We start from the raw sequence: 19,333 nt of genomic DNA, 5'->3' as shown, positions 1-19,333 counted from the left end.
CTGTGGAATTCATTGCCACAGGCGGCTGTGGAGGCCATCAATAGATATTTTTAAGGCAAAGATTGACAGATTCTTGATTAGTAAGGGTGCCAGGGGTTATTGGGAGAAGGCAGAAGAATGGGGTTAAGAGGGAAAGATAGAACGGGCAGGATTAAATGGTGGAGTAGACTTGATGGGCTGAATGGCCTAATTCTGCTCCTATAGCTTATGAACTTATGAAAGGAAATTTTCAGAGTTTATAGCCTTGGTAGATAAAGGCCTAACAGACAATGTCAAGATACTTAAACTGAGGTTTACATAACAAGAGGAGAATTGGTGGTGCACCAGGGGGCTGTCGTTGACAGGAAATTGATGAAATGCATCAACGATTTGTTGTTGAAAAAGATGGAAATTCTTGATTGAAAACATCAACGACATTCACACCAGTAATCCCTTTACATTTTGAATGCAGGAAGCAGGAGGCCTCGAAGAATGCAGAGTTTGATTCTTAATTTTATATCAGCAGGAATAAACTAAGCCAATCGAAAGATGCAAAGAAAGAAAATGTTGATAGTACCAAATATTCAAGAAATGAAAATGATGACATAGCACGTGAGAAGGTGCAGAGGTGATTTGCCAGGATGTTGCCTGGAACAGAACACTTCAGCTGTGAGAAGAGACTGGAAGGTTGAAGTCTGATGGAAGGCCTGGCTAGGGTATATTTAAAAAAAAAAATGAGGTGCATAGAGAGGAGAGATGGTGAGAAACCTTTCCAGCTGCAAAAGTTTTAATTAGCAAAGGGCATAGGTTTCGGGTAAGGGAATAAGAGGTGTAGAGGGATTTGAGGAATAATCTTGTCATCTATTAAGTTAAATCCGTCCGGAATGCCTGAGGGGAGGGTCAGAGCAGGGACTTTCACAACATTTAAAAGGCAATTTAGATTTAGAGGCATTTTGAAGACACGGACGGGTACATGCAGAGCTGCCAAGTTTTGTCAGAGCATTTTGGTATTCTAGTACCTGAAAATCAGTATTTTGCTGAGGAAATCAGTATTTTTACGCGGAGCCATTTTGCTGAAAAAAATGTTGTTTTTTATGTGCAGTCATACCCATGTAAGAGCACAAGAATGCATAACTTTGCTACCAATTGACATGTCTTCTACGCACTTTACTTGACAGTGCATTCATTGCCATCTCTTTGTATACTGCTGTTTGAACGGCTGCTTTCTGCTTTTAGCACCAGATGATGATGTAGAAGCCATTTTGGAAGCCTCCCCCTCCCTCGCTCCCACTCCTTCCTTCCTTCCTCTCTCTCTCCTCCCTCCCTCTCACTCCCTCCTTCCCCCTTTCCCTCTCTCCTTCCTTTTTTTCCCCTCCCTCTCTTATTCCCTCCCTCCCTCTCTCAACCCCGCCCACCCACTGTTCTGTAAAATCAAGGCCAATCCCAATGTAACTGCAATCCCACTGGTAACCTTTCACCACTAGGCTTATCCAGAATTCTACCACTGCCTGAAAATTAATCAAAGACTCAACTTCTACTGAGAAAGAGAATTCCAAAGACTCATTGTTATACGAGAATTTTCCTGAACAGTCTGTGACCCATAGCGCTGTGGCTGTGGCTATGTGTAAACCCCATAATCCACAGCACTTTGTTTAAATTCCCATGCGTCAAACTGACAGCTCTCTGTTTAAACCTGGAACTGGACAGGCAGCAACTCTGGAGAAAAGGAATGGGTGACGTTTCTGGTCGAGACCCTTCTTCAGAATAAACTGATCTCCATTTTTAAAATCTATATTTAACAACACAAAGTTGTGCATCTGTATTCTAATCGCATTTATGTAAAAACGCAGCTCTGAACATGGATAGGGAAGGTTTCAACGGATATGGGTTAAATGGGACTAGCGTAGATGGGGCATCTTGGTCAGCATGAACAAGTTGAGCCAAAAGGCGGGCTTTCATACTGTATGGTTCCATGACTCCATGAGATGAGCATCCGAAACACCACACAAAGAAGGCTGTGGGTACAACTGCTGGAAAATGGGATTAGTATAGATAAAATACTCGATGGCCAGCACAGACAAGATGTGCTGAAGACCTTGTTTCTCAACTGTATGTCTTTATGGGTAGGTCTGGAATAGTGCACAGAACTTCTGTAACCTGGGATCAGTATTGTGCACAAATGGTCATTACCCACCTCCTTGTATCCGTTTTCTGGACTCTCAGGCACAGCACTTGCCACAGGAGGTGCTGGAATCTCTATCTTCTTCTCCGGCACAGCAGGTTGGATGGGGATTCTGTGCAAGTAACCGTATCCAATGCCACAACCCAAGCTGAAATTGAATAAAGTGTGAGGTGAAATTGGTGGAAATTTTAAATGAGCACACTGTGTATATGGTATTAAAGAGGTTGCATACAACAATACTGCAGTTCCAGTACGAATGGCAACAATTGGATAAATCCCTCTGTCAAGTTGGATTACTGCTCTGCTGGATGTGATCGGATTGACTTTTAGCAGAGGGCTAAACACATTAGAAAAATGTTCAATAGCCCTTAAGATGTCAAGATAATCAAATAATCTGCTGGAGGAATATGGGTTGAACAGCATCTGTGAAGGAATTGTCAATGATTCAGATCAGGACCCTACATCATGATTAAGAGTGGAGAAGGTAGGCCTTCCCACCCACTCTTGATGCAGGGTGACAACCCAAAATGATGCTGCCCCACTCACACATTATTTGTTGCTCTATGTTCCAGTTTCTGCAGTCTCTTGTGTCTCCAAGATAGCAAGGTCTCCAGTGTGAACATTGAGTAGGAAGGAACTGCAGATGCTGGTTTATGCTGAAGATAGAGACAAAATGCTGGAGTAACTCGGCGGGTCAGGCAGCATCTCTGGAGAAATACGATGGGTGACATTTTGGGATGAAACCTTTCTTCAGCTGATCTATTCTAGCCTTTTCCTACCTCCAGTCTACTTTCTACTTTCAGACAGAAGAAGTGTTCTGACCCGAAACGTCACCCGTCCTTTTTCTCCAGTGATGCTGCCTGAGCTGAGTCACTCCAGCACTTTGTGTCTATCTTCAGTATCAACATTGAATTTTCCAATTTAGGTGACACCCCATAACATTCTTTTTCTCCAACCCTCCCAACCTCGGTGAACACCCATTCTTCCGCTATCCCACTCCCCAATCATCTACATCCTTCCCTCTTGTTTTACATTTCACAGCTCCTTCAAACCTCTTCTCATCCAGCACCCGTTTGTCTCCTTGCTTCCTTAAGTCCCCTTTTGTCTTATTTTCATCTCTAGCCTTTATCCAGCCATCCGCTAATCAAATATACCCCTCACCTGTATCTACCATCACTTGCAGGCATTGTCCCACTGCCACCACTTTTCCAGCTTTCACCCCCCTAATACAATCCGTCGGAAGAAGGGTCCTGACCCATGTCCTCCCGAGATGCTGCCCGATTTGCTGAGTTACTCCAGCATTTTGTGTTCTACGCACGATTCCAGCATTGGGTGGCAGTCGTGCCTCACAGTGCCGGGGATCTGGGTTAGATCCTGACTACTTGTGCTGTCTGTGCAGAATATGTACGTTCTCCCCATGACCACATGGGTTTGCTCCGGGTGCTCTGATTTCCTCCCACATTCCAAAGTCATACAGGTTTGTGGGCAAATAGGCTTCTCTAAATTTCCCATAGTGCATAGTATGCGATAAAATTCAACTAGTATGCAAAGGTGATCGATGGTTGGCATGGACTCAGTGGGCTGAAGGGCCTGTTTCCAGGCTGTATCTTTAAATTAAACTAATCTGCAGTTCCTTGCGCCTCCACATCAATAACACAGATTGTAAATTATAACAGCCATCACATACCTTCCTTCTCCTCCCCAGGCACCATTGGGCGTAACCATTACATCTCTGGTCGTATCCGTCTCACTGTTATAAACCAGTAGTTTCAAGGGCTTTCCTTCGAATGCCTCAATCAAGCTGTAAAAATCTTCAGACTGGGTGTGCAAAAGACAAAAAAGATTGGCTGATTTAGGTGTGATTGAATCAAACTCCCTCTCGATCTGACATCAGCTACACAAATATTAATTTATAAAAGGCAAATAACAATTTGGTTTAGTTACAGAGCATCTGAAGCACAGGAACAAGACCTTCGGCCCAACTCTTCCATGCTAACCAAGTTGTCTAACCAAGATAGCCCTAGTTGCCTGCACCAGGCCCATATCCCTCCAGACATTCCCTATCCATGTGCTTGAACAATTACCTTTTACATGTTGCCATCATACCTGCCTCTACCACTTTCTCTGGCAGAATGGGTCCCGACCTGAAACGTCTGCTATCCATGTTCTCCAGAGATGCTACCTGAACTGCTGAGTTACTCCAGCATTTTGTTTATCTTCTGTACTCAATATCCTGTGCGATGAAGCCAACCAAGTGTGTCAAAAGTATTTTTCACCACCTTACTTCTGTCTCCACTTTCACAGAACTGTGTACCTGTACCTCTGTTCTCCCACACCCCAGGACCCTACCATTTACCGTGTAAGTTCTGCACCGGTTTGTTCTATCTCAATGCAATACCTAACATTTATCTAAATTAAACTCCATCAGCCATTCCATTGCCCCATTGGCCTAGTTGATCAATATCCAATTGTAATCTGAGATAAGCTTCTTCACAGTCCACTATACCACCAACTTTAGTGACATCCGCAAAATTTTGAACCATGCCACCTACATTCACATCCAAATTGGTAATATATATAATCAGTGGACCCACCACAGATCCCTGTGGCACACCACTTGTTGCAGGCCTCCAGTTGAAAAAACAACCCTCTACGACCACCCTCTCTTTTTGTGACTGCAGTTATACAGGCATAACATTTGTTGTTGGAGTTACTACCAACATTATAAAAGTTGCTTCTTCCTTCCCTCCACTCCATGCAAAAGCTAAACGAGGTAACCACATGCTGAAAGAGCTGAAATGTGAATTCTTACGCTATATGTTAAAGTGTCTGCTAAGCACATTACATCCTACAGAAAATAGCCGTGGAAATGCCAGAGATCAACCATAACTACGTAAAATAATCCCTTAACAACTGCCTGGAATTTCATTTTATGGCATCAACAAATGCATGCCTGCCATAATTAGTTGGCGTTTAGAGTTACAGAGCCATACAGCACTGAAACAGGCCTTTTGGCCCAACTCCTCCATGGTGATCAAGGTGCCCCATCTAAGCCAGTCGCATTTGTTCACATTTGGCCTATATCCCTCTTAACGTTTCCTATCCATGGACCTGTCTAAGTATACTTTAAATGTTGTTATTGTACCCATCTCAACTATGGCAGCTCATGCCACATACCCTCCACCCTCTGTGTGGAAAAAAGTTGCTCCTCATGTTTGTTGAGTTAATATTGCTCCAGATTACCATATAATCAAGTTAAATGTGCATTCATCAATATTAGCAAGTCAATTTCAAACCAGATGTGACATGACTAAAACCAGGGTTTAACATTACCACCGAGTAATTACCCCACCAATCCCACCAATTACCACAAATTGCCATTATCTGCTGTGGATTAAGGGTATTATTACCATTCTTCTGCCAACTTTTAAGCAATGTTGTGCCTCAAACCAAGGGTTACTAGATTCTGGAACATACCATTCCAAGTACACCACCACAGTATTTAGGGCGCAGCAGTAGACTTCAACGTAAGCAGCGATGTGATCAGTCTGCAGTATGCATCTTAATCCAGTGGTCAGCTGGAGACAGCAGCCTCATGTCAAATGCAGATACAGCTAAATTATAGTTTTCTTAAGAATTCAGTGGAATGCCTCTAAATCTATTCCTCCCACCCCCACTCCACCACTTATTTTAGGCAGTAGTTAATTAAAATGAGGCCCATCCCCTCTCCAAGCCTGACGAAAATTATCCTCTGAAAGCAACTGAAAAGGATCCAGGCACTCTCTCCCACTATCTTGACCAATGTCACTGATATGGACAGACAAAGTATGCACCAACATTGTTCATGGTGTCTGACTGTGGGTAAAATGGCGGTTTCATTTCCCAACAGTTCAATAGATTAAGCTCTGCACTTAATTGTACCCCAGCATGTCTTAAGAATGTTGTATACAAGTAACACTACGGCATTGCAAGGGTAGCCCTGCCTGTTTGGAACCCGAGCCATCACCACCAGTGCCTAACGCTCATCACCTCCTGCATCACTTGATCTGCTCCAACGATGTAGTCAGTGTGAGGCTGAAGACCTGCCAGGGCGGCTGGAGAGTTTGGTTCAATATCCTACAGGATGGGAAAAGAACACACAGTCAATGTGCAGAGTGTTATTTGCCTGGTGTTCGATGAAAAGCAATGCATCATTTAGCTGAGGCTGAAAAACAACTCATTCAGGAACAACATTTTTTTAATCACATTTTTCCAGAGCAAAGATAGAAACAGGATCAGTAAAATAAAAACGAACTCAGCCTTCTACCGCAACAGCATAATTGTGCTTTAATTAGGCAACTATTTCTTTGGAAAATCCCATTTCTGCAAAGCATTCTTGAATATACAGCAGAAGATCCCTCTCCTAATATTGTTGGCATCAATTCTGTGCCAGTTCCAGTTTGTCATGTACCATCAGCATCGCTGGAAGATGCCAAGTGTTAGCTGCGTCTCTGTTTCATTGTTTGACAATTAGGGCACAGCAACAGGTAGCTAAGCTACAGGAAATTCCAATCAGAGATGCTGAGAAGGCCTGGCCAGCAATGGAGAAAGCTGGAAGAATGCAGAATACCCATCAAAGCTGAGTGGGTTCACTGGAGAGAGGGAAATCTGATCGAACCAATAATAGCTTGAAGTGATGCAAGTGAGTACACCTAGAATTGATAGGCAAGTGGGATAGTGAAAATTGATAAATTGAAAGAAACAACATGGAAACAGGCCTTCGGCACAGTGAGTTCGCGCATCAATCACCCATTCCCACTAGTTCTATGTTATCCCACTTTTGCATCCACTCCCGACACACGAGGGGCAATTTACAAAAAGCCAATTAACCTACAAAGCTGCACATTTTTGGGATATGGGTAGAAACTGGAGCATCTGGAGGAAACTCCTTGCGGTCACAGGGAGAAAGTACAAATTTCAGACAAGCAGCACCTGAGATCAGGATCAAACCCGGGTCTCTGGAGCTCCACCAGCTGTGCTACCCTTTAGGATGGTAGAATTTTGATTGAGCTCAATATTTAGGAGGACGATTAGCAGCCCTTCCAGTATAACACTGGAAGAGAGCACTGGCATACTCATTACTCCTAGAATCATTGTGCGTTATGATTTCTGCTCAAAATATTAAGTTAGACACAGAATGCTAGACTAACAGTGGGTCAGGCAACATCTCTGGAGAAAAGGAATAGACGACGTTTCGGGTCAAGACCCTTCTTCAGACTGCGAGTCAGAGGAGAGGGAAACTAAAGGTATGAAAGGTTACAGAACAAATCAGAGCTGGCACCGATGACCAAGGAAAGGTGGAGCCCGCAATAGTTGGCTGTGGAAGAGGTGTTAATAAAGGGTTATGAACAGTGAAACTAGCAGGACAACTCGAGTGGGGGAGGGATGGAGAGAGAGAGAGAGAATGCAAGGGTTATTTGAAATGAGTGAAATCAAAATACATATTGCTGGGTTGTAAGTTGCCCAAGCAAAAACGACCTTCCTACTCAAAATATATATGTTTTTGCACTCTGGGCAGTAGTTTTGATAACCATGGAAGGGTACATTTGTGCATGTACTCACCAGCACATGCCAGATGTGTTCATGCGCTCCGTCAAAGCTGCAGAAGCGGACACTGGCGCCCAGCAGACCCTGGCCACCCCACATATTACTCGGGACAACCTCCACCTCCCGGACCTTGGCAGCCTTCATGTTGTACACCTCCAGCTTCACTGGCTTCTCTGCATTGGCTTTCAGCAGGTCCTTAAAAGTGTCGTTATTCTTGTTCTGGAAAGCAAAAATAAAAAAATAATTTTAGCCAGAAAAGGACACAAGAGTGCTGGAGTAACTCGGCAGCATTTCTGGAAAACATGGAGAGGTGACATTTCGGGTCATTATTACAATCAAGCCATACACAAGTGCAAAGAGAAAAAAACAATTCTGTCCAGATGGGTTTAGACTTAGAATAGAGATTTAATATTGGAACAATTGCATGATAGTTGATCCTTTCTTGTGACCAGCATACAAAGTTAATTGTGTGTGGGCATTAGGCCGAAGGGCCTGTTTCTGCACTGCATGACTCTATAAGACACTATAAGATCAGCACACAGATCTTGTTTGATTAACCTAAAGGTGTTTTTTGGTGTCAATTGATGAAGGGCATGCATTTGGTATGTTCCATATGGATTTTAGCAGTGTTTGTTTAAATACCACATGAAAAGCTGATTAATAAAACAGTCCCGTGTCAGTGAGGATGAAAAATTGTGTTAATGACCGTTCTTCCTATCCATGTTCTCCAGAGGTGTCGCCTGATCCAATGAGTTATTCCAGCACATTGTGTCCTTTTGTGTATACCAGCATCTGCAGGTCCTTGTCCGTCCTTCTCCTCCCGTGGCCGACCAGGAGGGTACTGTCGGCCAGGCCCCGGTTCCCTCTCCTCTCGTACCGGCCACGCTCCTTGTTCGATGAACGGGGGGAGGCGTCGGCCCGGCGACTACCTCTCACAGGCCGCGATCCGTTGAGCCTTCCGTTCGGCCACACGGGATAGCTCCCCTGAGGCTACAATCCGCTGGACCTTCAGTGTGACCACAGGGACCCACCCGGCAAGCTCACCCTGAAGCCTTGGACCTTGAGTTCGGCCGTGGGACTGGCTTGACGGGATCCTCCCCCCCCCTCCCCCTCCCCCCCCCCCCCCCGAAGCCACGGGTACCCGCCGCCCGGCTTAAGGGCCACGGCCTCCCGGGAGATGATATTGAGATCCGCAAGGCTATACAATGGGCACAGAGAAGGTCTTCACAAGCAGCAGGATAAGTATACTGCTTCATAACTACCCATTCAATCGACCCAACAGCTGCAGCCTATCTATCTGTTGTACAATCTGCAATTCCTACACTGACCTCATTATCCTTCTCAGAACCAGTGGAAGGAAGTCACCCTTGATCCCATGGATCTTCTGAAAAACTAACATTTCTGAAACACGATATCTCACGCAAAAAGCCCAAAATCCTACCCCTCAGAATGCCCTCTATAATATTCTCACCACTGATGCAAAGCTTACTGGTCCTGCACTTTTTAGGTTTATCCCGATGCCCTGCTTAAATAAAGGCACAACATTAACTATCCTCCAGTCTTCTCGGACCTCGCCAATTAGAGAGTGGTCCTGAGTTACCATCTATCTCGTTGGAGACCCTCAAATTATCTTTAATCGGACTTTACCTTGCATTAAATGCTATTCCCTTTATCCCGTATCTGTACACTGTAGATGGCTTAATTGTAATCATTTACAGTCTTTCCTCGGACTGGATAGCACACAACAAAAAAGCTTTTCTCTGTACCTTGGTATATGTGATAATAAACTAAACAGGGAAGCAAGATTCTCTGCCAAAGCCTCATCAATATCCTCTTTTGACTTCTACAGCAAACAAAATCGATTAGGTGCTAGGGATTCATTCATTTTCATGTATTTCACCAAGAGATCAGTTTGAAAGCAGATTCACTTGCTGAGCTTGTGAAATTTTATTAAAACAGTGGAAAAATCCAGAAGTACAACCACAGATTTTCTTTCCAAATACGAGTTGGAACTGGAGGCAACATTTTGATGCGATTAATACCCGGCAGTTACTGATAGTTATAGCAGAAACAATATAAAGCAATGAATTAAACATATAATGTATGAATCTCAGAGTAATGAAGAAAAAATGCATTGAGTATGTTTAAAAAAAAATCATTGGTAGACGGTAGGTCTAAAAGTTTAAATGTATTTGTAAGTTCCTTTTATAGAAATGACTTACCAGCCTAGTATTTCCAATGGTAAGGATGAAATCAAAATAAGGTTCCAAGCCTGCTTTTTGGGCTGGAGAATTATCTTGGATCTACAAAAAAAAAAAAAACATAACATGGAGCAAATTGTGGCAGAATCATAAATGGATACAGCAGTGAAATGGGCCCATTAGCCCATCATATACATGCCAACCAACACCCACCTACTTACATTGACCAAAATTAATTCCATTTGTATGGTAAGAACTGTCACAAATACCTGGCTACTTCTAAAATTCTGGGACCAAAACACAAAATACTGGAGGAACTCAGCGGGTCAAGCAGCAACTGTGGAGGGAACAGACATACGACACTTCGGGCCGGGTCCCTTCTCCAGAATCCAGCAGCTTGTACATTCAATCCAGGAATTTATTTAATTCACTCATGCCCATGGAACTCACTAGCTTGAAAATCTGGGGTTCAATGGTCATCATTATTGGTCCTAATCGATCCATTATTGATCTCTAATTAATTGAATTTAAATTGCCCAGCTGCCTGTCTTGAATTTAGAGCCACAGAAGCACACTGCATGGAAACAGGCCCTTTGGCCCAACTTGCCATACTGTGCAACATGCCTGTGTTTGACCCATATCCCTAAACCTTTCCTATCCATGTAGCTGTGCAAATGTCTGTTAAATGTTGTTTATAGTATCTGCCTGAACTGCCTCTGGCAACTCTATTAAATCTTTCCCATCACCTGATACCTATACCCTCTGGGTTTTGATTTGCCTACTCTGCGTAAAAGAGTCTGCATATCTACCCAATCTATTCACATTACACACCTCTTTAAGAGCACCCCTCATCCACCTGCGCTCCAAGGAATAAAGTCCTAGCTTGCCCAACCTCTCCCAATAGCTCAGACCCTCAAGTCCTGGGAATATCCTTGTAAATCTTCTCTGCACTCCGTTCAGCTTAACATCTTTTCTATAGCAGGGTGACCAATACTGAACACAACATTCCAAATGTGGCTTCATCAGCATCTTATACAACTGTATCATCACATCCCAACTTCTATACTCAATACCCTTACTGATGAAGGCTAATATGCAGAAAGCCTTCTTGACCAACCTATCTACCTGTGACGCCACTTTCAGGGACTGTGTACCTGCACTGCTAGATCTCTCTGCTCTACAACACTCCCCAGAGGCCTGCCCAGAGCCTTGTAATTTGTATTTCCAAGTCATTGGATCAGGTCTTGAACCCTTATGCTATGGTAATCTTTGCCATTCATAGAGAGCTGAGCATGCTCAGTTATTGGATATAATCAAGACATTTGGGGAATCATGGAATATGGGGATCAGGCAAGAAAAGTGGACAAAGGCAAAGATCAAGCATGATTTTATTAAATGGTGGAGCTAACTCAACATGCCACATGTCCTTTTCCTGCTATTTCTTATCGCTTGCATCAGTATTGTTTTATCATTGTCATGTGTACTGAGATTCAGTGAAAACTTTTTTGTCATGCAGGGAGACCATACCAATACACGAGTACAAGAGAAAATAAAAAGAGTACAGAATATAGTGTTACAATAATATTACAGGGGCCAAATAGCCCGTTTCCATGCTGCATAGCTGCAGAGAAATGGGCGGCAGAGTTACTGCCTTACAGCGCCAGAGACCCGGGTTCGATCCTGACCTCGGGTGCTGTCTGTGTGGAGTTTGTACATTCACCCTGTGACCGCGTGGATTTTCGCCATGTGCTCCGGTTTCCTCCCACACTCCACAGACGTACAGGTTCATAGGTTAATCGGCTTCAGTAAAATTGTAAATGGTGACTAGTGTGTAGAACAGCGTTAGTGTATGGGATGATCGCTTGCCAGCGCAGACCCGGTGAGTTGAAGGACCTGTTTCCGCATTGTATCTCTAAAGTCTAAAGAAAGTGCAGGAAAAATGTGCTAGGGCATCAACGAGGTAGATTGGAAGATTGGAAATACAAACATAGCAATGTAAGCGGTTCATTTACGAATCTGATAAGAGCGGGGAAGAAGCTGTTCATGAATCTGGCAGTTTGTGCTTTTAAGCTTTCGTATTGTTTGCCTGACAGGAGACGGGAGAAGAAAGAATGACCAGGATGTGAGCAGTCCTTGCTTATGTTGTCTGCTTTCCCAAGGTAGCAGAAGATGGGAGTTGATGGGGGAGATGGCTGGGCTGCGCTGCATCTGCAACCCTCTGCAAATTTGTGTTTGTGTAAGTTAAAATTGTGGGCTACTTTATTTTTCATACATATTGGACTCATCAAATTGGGGAAAAAAGGCTTGAGATGAATTATCTCGGGAGGTAGAAGGGACGGCACTTCACAATCAGATATTCCAGGTCCGGGCACTAGTTCTATCCCACACATTAGCGACGTAAGTCAAGTGTGTTTTATTCTCTCACATCCCAGTTAGAAAAATGAAATCCTTACTTGCAGCCACACAACAGAATATGTAAACATAGTACTCTGTAAACAATGTTATAAACGAGAAAAACAGTGTATATTTAAATGAATATGTAACTAACTATCTATCTATCTATCTATCTATCAATCATCTATCTATCTATCTGTGTGTGTGTGTCTATGTGTATAATAGACACACACACAAACAGACACAATTTCTGTCCTGGAATTAATAAAGTTATACCATATAGTGTTGTGTGTGTAGGAAGGCACTGCAGATGCTGGTTTAAACTGAAAATAGACACAAAAAGCTGGAGTAACTCAGCAGGTCAGACAGAATCTCGCGACAAAAGGAAAATATTATGTTTTGGGTTGGGTCTGAAAAACGTTCCCGCACACCTTTGGAATGTGGAAGGAAACACGAGCACCGGGAGAGAACCCATGCGATCAAAGGGAAAAGGAACAAACTCCATACAGACAGCACCCATATTCAGGATCAATTCCTGGGCTCTGGCATTTTTAGGTAGCAACTTTATGGCTAATGTACTGCCCTATAGTCTTGAACTGAATTAAAACATACGGTAGCTGTAATGGGGGACATAGCTTCACTTAGATTTAAGACTGAAGAGGGATAGTTTTTTTTAGTAACCAAAGTTATCAATGTATAATTATGTGTGTGTTGGAAAACAAAATATAGTGGCACAGCTGGTGGACTTGCTGCCTCACACGCCAGAGATCTGTGTTCGATCCTGTCCTCGGGCACTGTCTGTGTTGAATTTGCACATTCTCCCTGCAAGCATGTAGGTTTCCTCCCACATCCCAAAGACGCATTGGCTTTGTAGGTTAACTTGTCTCTGTAAAATTGCCCCTAATGTGTCGGGAGTGGGTGAGGAAAGTGGGATAACAGAACTTGTGTGAATGGGTAGACAAAAATGCTGGAGAAACTCAGCGGGTGAGGCAGCATCGATGGAGCGAAGGAATAGGCGACGTTTTGGGTTGAGACCTGTCTTCAGACTAATGTTGGGGGGCGGGAAAAAGGAAGAGGCGGAGTAGGCTGTGGGAGTGCTGGGAATGGGAGGGGAAGGAGGGAGAAAGCAAGGACTACCTGAAATTGGAGAAGCCAATGTTCATACCACTGGGGTGTAAACTACTCAAGCAAAATATGAGGTTCCTCCAATTTGCAGTGGGCCTCATTCTGGCCATGGAGGAGGACCAGGACAGAAAGGTCGGATTCAGAATGGGAGGGGAAGTTGAAGTGCTGAGCCACTGGGAGATCGGGTTGGTTATTGCAAACTGAGTGGAGATGTTGTGCGAAGCGTTCGCCAAGCCTGCGCTTGGTCTCACCGAGGTTGATCGTACGCTGAATAATCCAACCATATTTTTGTTTGGAAGTGGAAAGAAATAATAGAAATTGCATTCATTACAAAGTGTCAAAAGATTTGATACTGTGTTGTAATTTTGCTGCATGTCATTGTGGTGTATATCATGTCTTGATTGGTGAATATGTTTAGTTTGAGACTTATTTGAAGCAGAAATAATATGTGAATGCTTCATTGAGCATAATTCCGACTGGTAACTACGCACTTCGTCCGAGCACATTATCACACGCGTCATGCAAGCCGTCTTAAATGACAACCTAATCTGTCATTTGGCAACCTGGAAAGCTGCCTAGGTTGCCCGGCAGACATCAGAGAAAAAAAGTTACGTGAGAGCCCTGTACGCCCTACAGTTCATTCCATGAAGGGTGAAGCCTTCGGGCTGAATTGCACAGTCAGTTATGTCATGTGTGAGTCATGCCTCTGTGAACAGAGCACACGACAGTTTCTCAATTCTGCTTCAACATGACAGTACTTGCTGGGCCATTTCAGAGTCAGCAATGTTGTTGTGCGACTGGAATCACAGTAAAGCCACGCTCGGTACGGATACAAGCCTATGAGTCTTACATAGGCCAGACCAGGCTAGGATGGCACATTCCCTTCACCACCGGACTGTTATGAACCAAGTGTCTTTCCATTGGGAAACAAAGCCTCTAAGATGATCTCCTCATGGTGAACTAAGTAGATTAAAGACAGTATCGAATTGAAAGGAAAATCGATCTTAACTTTACAAAAAACAATAGTATCCTCGAAGTTTAAATGACCACTGCTAAACCAGTTTGCCTATCTCGTCTCTGGAACAACTAGGGAAAGTTAACTTCAGTAATGTTCTCCTCCTCATTCAATGCTTGGAATACAATCTTATCATAACTAACATTTTGTTTAATCGCAAGGACTACCAGTACTGCTGGCAGCACTCCTGATACTGGCACCTGTTAGGTAACATCATCGTCCAAGTAAGGAACCCGATATATGTCCCTATCACCCGCGCCACAGTGAGAAATTATCCATCCCAATCTGTAAGCGGGGAAACTGAGAAACAAACTCCCATCATAGAACTGTCCTTCCATAAGCTGGGGCACTGTCCAATTCACCCCTAACCCACTGCAGACCTTGTCTATGGAACTGAGGCACTACAATGCTGAGAACTATATTCTGCATTCTCTATCTTCCCCTTTGCTGTACTTGTGTTTGGCTTGATAGAATGTAATTATTGATTTCATTGAATAGCAAGCAAAACAGAGCTTTTCACTGAACCTCGGTATACTTGACAATAATAAGCCCAAACCTAAAATAAGAAGCCACAAATTTGGATTTTCCACGTGTACTTTATGCCTCACTGCTCTAACTTCAGGACGACCCAGTTACAAATCTTGCAGACAGCAAGATTCCATGAAAAAAAGGTTCTCTGAAAATGTATGTCTATTGACTTCCTTTTGGTTTAATGTTTGAAAACTAACTAATTAATGAGAACAGCTTCTTCCCCGCTGTTATCAGACTCTTGAACGGACCTCTCAAATGTTAAGGATATATTCCCAATCTACCTTGCAGTTTTTTGTTACTTGCACCTTCTCCGTTGCAGCAAACTATCTTCTGTACATTATTTCCTTTCTCTTTTGCAATACCTGACTATTACTCTGAGCATTTATAATATCTATTGCTTGTTTTGGTTTATAATTTTTCAAAACTAACTTTTGAACAGGGGTTGACTTCAGGTGTAAAAATGAACTGCCATTTTTTCTCTTTCAGACATTGCATTGCCACCATTTTCTGTTTAAGTGTACAAGAAAATCCCCATGTAACCTTGGCTTCCTCCTATCAAATATATTCCTTTTGTCCTAATCATCCTTTCCTCACCAGGAATCCGCTGCCCGACGGGAAGGGGACCGCCAGCCACACTACCGGCACCACCCAGCAGCCTCCGGCCAACCCGCCCTGGTGCCGGTAAAAGCCATCTACAGGGATACACACAAAGTGATTCAGCAACTCAGCTGGAAAGGCAGCATCCCTGGGGGAAAAGGAATGGGTGACGTTTCGGGTCGAGACCATTCTCAAGAGACATTGCCTGACCCGCCGATCTACCGCAGCACCCCGTATGCATCCCCCGCCGATGACCGGCGCTCGGCCCCCGCTGCTACCAAACCTCCCCTTCTGAGTCACAACACCCTCCACCAGCAGTGGCTTTGATGCCGGAAGATTACAAGCAGCTCCAGTGGAACTGATTGCCTATCCCAGCTCCGACTGACTCACTGCTTGTAATGACTCATGCCCTCCACCGAGGGGGCAAACCGACAGCCACTGGCCAAGGAGAGAAGTGCAGCGACGGTCCCTGGCCCGCTGGAGCCTGCCCCACCCACCCCGGCCCGACACCTTTGGTTGCCACCGGACAGGAGGGGACGGGGTCGGCCCGAAATTGAATCCTTACCCCCACGGAGCAGCAAGAAGCATAAAGCACTCACCGAAGCATAAAGCAATAAAAACGACAAAATCATTGTCGCTTTATACAAAGGAACAATAAATACAACTAATTCGTAGTTTGAAAGCAGTATTTTCTTACCTAGAAGAATCAAAGCTGGAAAATATGGATGAAACGAAGGTCTGATAACACTCAGCAAATCCGCTAACGACAATGTTTATGGCGAGTGACCTATGACCTGGGCATGCGCAGTCGGACTACCGAACTTGCTTATTGGACAGTATCGTTTCGGACAGTACCCTGGCTTTAGATATAGCATGAAAACAAGCCCTTGAGCCCACCGAGTCCGTACAGACCAACGATCACCCGTATACTAGCTCCATCCTACCAACTAAGGATAATATTACAGAAGGCAATTAGCCAAAAAACATGCACATCACTGGAATGTGGGAAGAACCCGGAGCACCCGGAGAAAATCCACTTGGTCACAGGGAGAATGTGCAAACATTCAGATAGCACCCCGTACTCAGATAGCACCCGTACTCAGGATCGAACCTGCATCGCTGCCGCTGCAATGTAGCAACTCTACCGCTGTGCCCCTGTGTTGCCTTAGCTTATGGAAGGACCTGTCAAAAGTTTGTTTACAGAGGGGAAGTTGTTGTTCCCAAGTCTGGTGATGCACACTTTCATACTTCTGTACCTTCTGCCCGACGGGAGCAGGGAGAAGGAGGAATGACCGGGGTGAGACAAGTATTTGATTACGTTGGCTGCTATCCCGAGGCATTGTGAAATGGAGTTAATGGTGGGGTGTCTGGTCTGTGCGTTGGACTGGGCTACATCTACAACTCTCTGCAATTTCTTATGTTCTTGATCAGAATTATTCCCAAACCAAGCTGTAATCCATTTGTTTTGGCATCAACAGTACTTTCATTCCAGGACCCTCACAAAAGCTCCAGTTTGTTGAGTTTTAAATAACTTTCCCGATTTCGCAAGGGGAAGGAATAAATATGTTGGAGGATGCAAAGGAAAGCAGCAAAACTTAAACCAGATCTGAAGGCGAGTTCATCCCCCCCAACTGATGCAGAGTTACTCCAGCACTTTTAAAGTTTTGAACAAAACTTAAAGGCAACTTTTACAATGTTGTGTCGCTGAGTGAATGCAGGTGTTGCTCCAGACCGAGCCCCAGCCCGAGCCCGAGGCGGGTGGACGCGGCCCGTCCTCTGTCACCGGCTGCCAGGCTGGCGCTGACCCTCGCCCTCCCCGGGCCCCCGTCTGCTTCATACCCACCCCGTGTACGTGGAAACCGTCGTTGCCCCCACTGGGGATGTCGGTGCTCTGGGAGCCGCCCATCGTTGCCCTGTTTTACCCGCTCCTCCTCCTCGCAGTGGTGGGACCTGCAGCTCCTAGACCCAGCGTCAGCGACAGAGATGGCCGCCCCCTCCCTGAACTCCAGCTACAGCTACAGCGCCCCCTCCCTGAACTCCAGCTCCCAGCTACAGCGCCCCCTCCCTGAACTCCGGCTACAGCTACAGCGCCCCCTCCCTGAACTCCAGCTACAGCTACAGCTACAGCCCCTCCCTGAACTCCAGCTACAGCGCCGCCCCCTCCCTGAACTCCAGCTACTGAACTCCAGCTACAGCGCCTCCTCCCTGAACTCCAGCTACAGCAGCGCCCCCTCCCTGAAACTCCAGCTACAGCTACAGCGCCCCCTCCCTGAACTCCAGCTACAGCGCCCCCTCCCTGAACTCCAGCTCCGGCTACAACGCCCCCTCCCTGAACTCCGGCCGCAGCGCCCCCTCCCTGAACTCCAACGGCCGCAGCGCCCCCTCCCGGGTAATTGTCCACACAGCCGGGGTGAGCTCAGCTGCCATCAGGTGAAGAACATGTCAGAGGTTCCCCCTCACACTTGTATTACCTGCGTTGTGGCCGCAGTACACCCGACACCTCGCGTCTACAGGTCGTGGGACATGTTTTTGTTCCCAGACCCCGACTTTGATTCCTCCCTATCCTGAACCGCGGAGTGGCGCAGCAAGTAGAGCCGCTGCCTCACGGGTTCGATCCCGACCTCGGCTGCTGTCTGTGTGGAGTCTGCACGTTCTCCCTGTGACCAACATCCCAAAGATGTGGGTTTACAGGTCAATTGGCTTCTATTAAATTGCCCCGAGCGTGTAGCGAAAGTGGGATAACATAAACCTAGTGTGAAAGGGTGTTCGGCATGGACTCGGTCAGTGGCCGAAGGACCTGTTTCCACTGGGACTGGAAGACTTATCTAACTGCAGTTGACTTTCCCTTCGTCAAACTAAGACAGACTGCAGTCCTGATGAAACTCATTGGGAACATTGTTTGTCCATCTCATTCCTTAGATGCTGCCTGACCCATAGGTGCCACTAACACCTTGTGTTTTGGGCTAGAACTGTTAACCAGGTTTCGCTTATTTCCAGAGTGTCGCTGCATCCAAATGAAACCTTGCAACTCCAGCCTCTCTTGTATTTGTAATTCCATGGTTGCACTACAAAATACATGCATAACTATTCACCTATCTGTCTTTTTTTTAAATGTATCTACCTAATCATTCAACCAATCGTGTATCTAACTAAATAATCAACAATGTATCTAATCAATCATTTATCTAATCATTTATCGATATATTAACCATTCATTTACCATTTTTATCTGTTAAATTACTTAATATTTTCTTAATTGATTAATAAATTAACACGATTAGACCAAAAGAGACCTATGATCTTTGGTTTGAACTAAATCAAAATACAGTCGATGCTGCAAATCGCAAATTAAAAAGCACAGTAAATGCTGGAAGCACTCGGGTGTAAATATATTTTTGTGCTCCCCTCCCATCCGATTTCCATCACGTGCGGGAGGCTACATACTTTAAAAAAAAAATTACGTTCAGTTAACAAGTAGCGATTTAACTTTGCGCACATTCTTCACAAATAATCAAATGTGTTCCTTCAAATGTGTTCGTTCAGTTAAAAAGGAGCGATCTATCTAATATTACACATTTTAAAAAATAATGATATGCGTTCAATCAGTTAAAAAGGAGCTAATATTGCACACACACACTTTTAAAAATCATTAAATATGCTCGTTCGTTTAAAAAGGATCAGATTAATATTGACATGTACTTTAAACAATAATTAAATGTGTTA

The 19,333-nt window shown here is 44.6% G+C and overlaps 1 protein-coding gene across 1 annotated transcript in view; it reads right to left on the bottom strand.

The window, feature by feature from the left end:
- The window catches only part of gorasp1b (golgi reassembly stacking protein 1b), a 31,863-nt gene extending 14,250 nt beyond the window's left edge, over nt 1-17,613 (bottom strand). Inside the window, exons 1-6 of the mRNA XM_055663753.1 lie at nt 17,454-17,613; nt 9,970-10,050; nt 7,763-7,966; nt 6,191-6,277; nt 3,849-3,979; nt 2,174-2,309 (exon numbers count right to left, since the gene is read on the bottom strand). Coding sequence (XP_055519728.1) covers nt 2,174-2,309; nt 3,849-3,979; nt 6,191-6,277; nt 7,763-7,966; nt 9,970-10,050; nt 17,454-17,516 — 702 coding nt within the window. The 5' untranslated portion in view covers nt 17,517-17,613. The remainder of the gene's footprint in view (nt 1-2,173; nt 2,310-3,848; nt 3,980-6,190; nt 6,278-7,762; nt 7,967-9,969; nt 10,051-17,453) is intronic.
- Between the last annotated feature and the right edge of the window lie 1,720 nt (nt 17,614-19,333).

This window comes from Leucoraja erinacea, chromosome 2 (genome assembly GCF_028641065.1).
Source record: "Leucoraja erinacea ecotype New England chromosome 2, Leri_hhj_1, whole genome shotgun sequence".
Lineage (NCBI taxonomy): Eukaryota > Metazoa > Chordata > Chondrichthyes > Rajiformes > Rajidae > Leucoraja > Leucoraja erinaceus.
This window is presented reverse-complemented; position numbering and strand designations above follow the sequence as displayed.